Here is a 6,476-nt window from a genome sequence, read left to right on the forward strand (position 1 = left end):
CGCAGGCAATGTGGATTCCAGACAGTCGACTTCAGGTTACACGTTTATATTATTGGGTAGAGCAATTAGTTGGATGTTGAACCTTTAATCTGTGGTGGCTCTTTCCAAAACCGAAGCAGCGTATATGGCAGTGACGGAGGCATTCAAAGAAGGTGTTTGGTTGAGAGGCGTGATTAATCAGTTGGAGCTTCAGAAGGATGTCGTGCTGCTTAATTGTGATAGCGAGAGTGCTATTAATTTGGCTAAGAACTATGTTTATCATTCATGTACTAAACACATTGATGTTCATCACCATTTTATCCAACATGTGCTTGAGGAAGGAGGCGTGACTCTGGAGAAGATTCACACTAGCGTGAATCCTATGGATATGCTCACCAAGGTGGTTCCTGAAGAGAAGTTTAAGTTTTGTGTGACTTCTCTAGGCTTAACGATGACGTAAAAAAGGAAGACGGAGTGTGCACGAGAAGCGTTGATGGATCTATGCTATAAGACAGAGATAAGAGCAGAGAACAAGAAGTTACATGTTTGATTATTGAAAACATGATGGAGATTGTTGTATTTGATGTTTTAAATCCAGTCAAATACAAGGACTGCCAATGTCATTGATAGACTGTTCGATGTCACCTTTGATAGCATTGAACAATACTCGATCCCATCGAGATTTTTTGAATTTTCTCCAGTTGGTCACTAGACTATCAGGGCATTTTTTTCAATGCCAACGGAGGGTGGTCGATGACATGGAAGGTAAGGTTCGATGCCATCGAACATAGCTCGATCCAATCGAGGATTTTTTGAAAAATCATGTTTTGTCTCTGGACAGTTGATATGTTTTTTCAATGTCATCGATGTAGCTTCGATGTCATCAAATGATTAGTTTCGATAACATCGAAGACTCTTTGATGCCATCGACAGTTTCCGCACAATTTTGCACGGAGTTGTGATTTTGTGGGATTTATTTCCGATTTTGCTTGGGATCCTTCTATAGGCTATATATATGGGTGTAAACGAGATTGAGAGGTAGTTCCAGGATTCCTAATTTGTCCAAGGGTTTCAAAGGGTGTAACAATAGTGAAATTTGAGGTTGTTCGAATTAGGTAAGCTTTTTCTCTTTGTAATTTCTGCTTTCATAGTGATCATATGTAGCTTTCTGCCGTAGTTTTTTCCTACAAGTGTTTTTTCATGTTAAATTGATTTGTTCTTGTTGTGCTTGGTTTGTGTGATTGGATTACTCCTCTTGATTCTACTCTGTATGCTTTTGCGGTCCCCCAACATTTTATCAATAGTTTACCACAGCCAATCTATGTCCATAAATCACATGCAAAAGACCTACTTTTTAATAAAATGTGTGTTTTTTTAAAAAGAAAAATATATATAAAATAAAAAATAAACATGAGCTTACTTCACTTTCTCTAAAGGACTTTTTCTTTGTTGATCTTCTGAGATTTATGGAACATTCAACGTTAAAACAGTTATGCGAGCCTTATTTGTTTTTAACTATGGAGTTCAAAATAAAGTTCTGCTCACAATGGGCCACTGAAATGAGCAGTCTGAATCATATACAGCGCTGCCATGTGTACCCATGGGAACTGATTTGCAAAATAGTCCGGCGCAGTAGCTTTCCTTACTCTCGGAATCTCCAACATGCTTGCGTTTTACAACTTTTATAGTGATCGCTTTTGTCTGATATTTTTGCCCAATCAGTGAATATACTAAGTTTTTTTGCGGTGCATACTCATTTAACAGGGTGTTTATGGCTATCCCATCGAAATCCAAGCACTTTTCTTTATGGCATTAAGGTGCGCTTTGCAACTGCTTAAACACGATGAGGAAGGGAAAAAGTTTGTGGAGCGAATTGTGAAACGCTTGCACGCCTTCCTTCACATGCGGAGTTATTTTTGGCTCGATTTCCAGCAGCTAAATGACATATACCGTTACAAAACCGAAGAATATTCTCACACAGCAGTCAATAAGTTTAATGTTATTCCTGATTCGATCCCATTTTGGGTGTTCGACTTCATGCCGATCCGTGGTGGCTACTTCATCGGAAACATCAGTCCTGCAAGGATGGACTTCCGATGGTTTTGTCTGGGCAACTGTGTTGCAATCCTATCTTCCCTAGCAACCCCCGAGCAATCAGTAGCTATCATGGATCTTATCGAATCCCAATGGGAAGAATTATTTGGAGAAATGCCTTTGAAGATATGTTATCCTGCGTTAGAGAGCCATGAATGGCGGATCGTAACAGGTTGGGACCCCAAAAATACTAGATGGAGCTACCATAATGGAGGATCTTGGCCAGGTTAGTCTTGTCTGAGCTACTGCTGTTTTGCTGTTATAATGCTGTCATTTTTCCCACCATGATCATGATACAAGTGAGGCTCACCGATCAATCTCCTACATGTCCGAAGGTCACCATTGAAATGAGTGTTGGGTGTATTTATAGTCCTGTGGAACCTGATTCTCTCACTTCATGAGGTGGTGGATTTGTCAGGTCGTGCAACAAAGAGCCCTGCAGTGAAGAACTTATAGTTCATTGGGTCAAGGCGTCTGTGAGATCCAAGCCACTCAAATGTTCCCACTGTTCAGATGGCCCTGGTTCAAAGATCAGGCTACAAAAGAAATGGGTGGTTTAAATAAATTTGGTGAACTGTTTCTTGTTCGACATAGCTGGGTTGGGTGTGACGCACCATATGAGTTTGCTAGCTTGATTTCTTTTGTCCATGACATGTACATGGTGGGGCCACCAGATGAGCAGCTTGGATCTTGGCACCTCTGACCTTAAGTGCCAAACTTCCCTGAATCAAATATAAAGGTCGCATGCCATACTTGGAATTCATGTAGAAATCCCCATGTTAGGAACCAATGTTTGTTTGATTCAGACAAGTTCACTTGATGAATGCATTTTTTTCACTTGATGAATGCAGACATCCCTTTCCATATCACAGCACTGCTCTCATTTTCTCTAATCCCATCTGATTGCTGTTGTGGGTTGGGCCTAAGAACAATGCATTCTCACGATTAATGTTAGAAAATGGAGGAATGATTACAATAGCTTGCCTTCTTGCCCTTATTATACTCACATGTCTGGCGAAAACAGTCATCCATGTCATACCAGCCAGCATATGGCTAATGATCCATACAGTCGTACATGTGGCCCACCTGATGAGTGGACCAGGCTATCTTCAGTTTAGGGCATATCTTGGACCCCAACCAATGAGGGATCCAATCTTGCATGTGTGCCACATCCGTCCATTGCCCCTTGAATGTTTCCATGCACTATTTAGTGCACCAGTCCCTTTTTCCTAGCATTTGTGATATTCTTTCTTTCTTTTTTATTTGTTTCCTACAGTACTCTTGTGGCTGCTGACTGCCGCCTGCACCAAGACAGGCCGCCCACAGATTGCCATGCGAGCAATCGAGCTTTCTGAGACCCGGCTCTTGAAAGACAATTGGCCGGAATACTATGATGGAAAGCTGGGGCGGTACATAGGTAAACAGGCAAGGAAGGTTCAGACATGGTCGATCGCGGGGTATCTGGTGGCCAAGATGATGCTGGAAGATCCGTCCCATCTGGGAATGATCTCATTAGAAGAAGACAAGCAAATGAGGCCCCTCATCAAGAGATCGAGCTCATGGAATTGTTGAGAGAGAGAGAGAGAGAGAGAGAGAGAGAGAGAGAGATTGTTTTACACTTACTATACATTATTTTGGCAGTTTTTTTTTTCCTTCCATTTTGTAAGGTTGTTTGGATGGCAAAGGAAAAAACAAAGAGAGAATAGGAGAATATGAAAAAAAAAAAAAAAAAGAAAAGAAGGAACAGGGGCATTGTATATGTACAATACCATGCAAGTTTGAAGAGGCTTCTTGCTGTTCAAATAAAAAGAGATACATTTTTTACATTGCTGTGGACCAGATTTAATTCATTTTCCTTAACGAAAAAGTCGTGGAAATAGAACATGTATGACAATTGGGGCTTGATCTGCTGGTCCACCCAGCAGGATACAGGCCAAAAATTTGATTGGGCAACTCTCACCATGCAGTTTTGAGTTTGGGCATTGGATCAATTCATTGCTCTGTTTTTAGTTAACTTTACATTTTCCAAGCCACTGACCTTGAAGCTACCTGTCCAATCCACATTTATCTACTGGATTATGGCCCATCTATATGCGGCCACACCAAATCAGCAGTCCTCACCACCATAATTCAATAAGGGTTCATTTGGATGCTTGTAATTGGAATAGACTGGAATTCAAATCACATGGTAAATGGAATCAATGTGAATTGGAATTCTCAAGAGTTGTGTTTTTGCCTGTAATTAGAATACACTAAAATCCAAATTTTGTGTTTGGATGCTATTAATTGGAATGCATTAAGTAAATCAATTTTAATACCCCAAATTAGTATATGTGACATTTAACATAATAATTATAATAAGCTCATTGAAATATATACAAAAAATAAAGAAATTATAAATATGCCTCAAGTGGGCCATAAAAGTGTGCTCATTTTCGAGAATTCGACTGTTTCTAGCATTAACATCCTATTCTCAACCTTTTGAGAGATTCCAATTCACATGATTTTGCTGCATTCCATTTTACGTTGATTCCAATTACCACTGTTTACCATCAACCAAACAACCTTTTTCGCCTATGTGCGTCCGTTTACCACCAATTACAACTGTTTACCATCTCTCTCTCTAGATAGAGAATGCTTGGGTGCATCACAGTAGTTTGCATATTCTATAGTACAATTACTAGGGCACATGACACTACGCAAGTGTCTGGAAATCACACATCTTAAACCACTAAATTGTGGAAACCACTGGCTAAGTCACAGTCCAAACATCAGATTGGTCGTAACAATCCTAGCCTCTGATTAACAGAAAATAGTTGAAATAGGATCATGGGATTTTTTATTCCAGTTTTAACCATCCAATCCGCCCATCCAATAGTCAGAAAAACAAATAAAGGAATTTTTTTTTAAAATTCATGATGCAGCTAGACTGGGATCCAAATTTTGTAGAGTCTAGTTTGAATCCACTTGTGTGCCATATGCAATTTCTAAGTTTTAAGTGCCTGTGTATCGACCATCACACTCTGCATGAGTATCAAGGTTTCTCTCAATAATTAATGGGAGAAAAGTTTAAGAAGGATGGGGCCATGGGTTCAGATAAGTTCCCATGGTTTGAAGACATTGTAGCTATAGCAGGGAGAGAAGTGAAATAGCACACTAACTACAGCAGGTAAAAGCACACCCTTGGGTAGTACAGTTACCCATTCCTCACTCAATTTTCTGAAATTTACTAAAATGAATCAGATTTGTCGCATTTGCTGAGAAAGGCATAGCTGGACCGATTCAAATCTATGAAAATCTCAAACTTTTATGTAGCTACAGCTAGCATTTACTAGTATTGCATTGCAATGACGGCTGAAGGCTGATTCAGCTGGTTGGATAAAGGTGGCCCATGAGATAACAATGACAGGATGATGACAGATGACTCCGGATGGTTCTCCATTCTGTGTTTACAATAATATTCCTTTTCCACCAAGGGTTCAAATTTCATAAAAATCATGCTTGACGATTTCATAAAAACCCAAGTATGCAATCCATGGCTATATATCTATAAACCTATTTTGTCACCAAATTGTGACCAACCGATCATGCAGTCCCCAAAAACTCTACTTAAAATTCTGCCATTATGTTTTAACACTGAACAGCTCAAATCATGTGCACTGTGTAAAACTAGGCATTCTAATAGGTTTATGAAGTAGATGAATGAGACCTCTATAAGTACCACTCTTCCAGTAGACAGATCGCACCAAACCAATTAAGGAGCAGCATTCCAAGGCCTATGTCTTACAAAAATAAAGCAATATTAGGTGAACTGTAATCCTACACAAAGTTTGATTCAAAGTCCATAGGTCATCTATCTAACACCCTTATCCACTCGTCCATCTTGACCATCCATTCATCCCTACCACTAAGTGCAAGCCATGGGGAAAATTAAAAATAAAAAACAATCTGATCAATGTGGTCTAATGCAATTTCTATGGTCTGGAAATACTGCAAACTTTTCTAAGGAAAGACCATTTTGAAAAAATAAAAATAAAAAATATTTGATTAAAGTAGGTTTGACACTATTGACATCATTGGTACCATGTATAATTGCTTATATGCAAGCAACCAGGTTTCAAAGCAGCAAAATGAGGTATGTTTGGAAGGGAGATATTTGAAGATCTTGATTGCGAAATCAAGGTTTTCGCACCATGTCTGCCATATGGCATTTGGCTTGTCATTTCACAGGGAATTACCAAAAGACCAAGGATCCTGAATTTACCTCTTAAAGAGGACTTCCAAATGTCACAGTTTTGCTTGGCATTCCCCAAAAAATGGCAAGCCAAACAAAGCCCTGATTTTGCGGCATCAGGATCCTTCAGATGTATCCTGTTAAAAACATAACCTTTGACACCGGACCC

At 39.5% G+C, this 6,476-nt stretch overlaps 1 protein-coding gene across 1 annotated transcript; it reads left to right on the plus strand.

Moving 5' to 3' along the window:
* Nucleotides 1-1,719: 1,719 nt before the first annotated feature.
* LOC131237420 (cytosolic invertase 1-like) lies at nucleotides 1,720-3,980 on the plus strand. The gene is made up of 2 exons (XM_058235168.1): nucleotides 1,720-2,299; nucleotides 3,350-3,980. Exons 1-2 carry the CDS (start codon nucleotides 1,786-1,788, stop codon nucleotides 3,643-3,645), a joined length of 810 nt encoding a protein of 269 aa, XP_058091151.1. The 5' UTR covers nucleotides 1,720-1,785; the 3' UTR covers nucleotides 3,646-3,980.
* Nucleotides 3,981-6,476: the final 2,496 nt, after the last annotated feature.

Source organism: Magnolia sinica, chromosome 2, assembly GCF_029962835.1.
Source record: "Magnolia sinica isolate HGM2019 chromosome 2, MsV1, whole genome shotgun sequence".
Taxonomy (NCBI): Eukaryota; Viridiplantae; Streptophyta; class Magnoliopsida; order Magnoliales; family Magnoliaceae; genus Magnolia; species Magnolia sinica.

Coding starts and splice junctions, on each gene's coding strand:
- LOC131237420 (XM_058235168.1), top strand. CDS start 1,786: ATGGCATTAAGGTGCGCTTTGCAACTGCTTAAACACGATGAGGAAGGG. Junction 2,300..3,349: donor TAATGGAGGATCTTGGCCAG/GTTAGTCTTGTC, acceptor TGTTTCCTACAG/TACTCTTGTGGCTGCTGACT.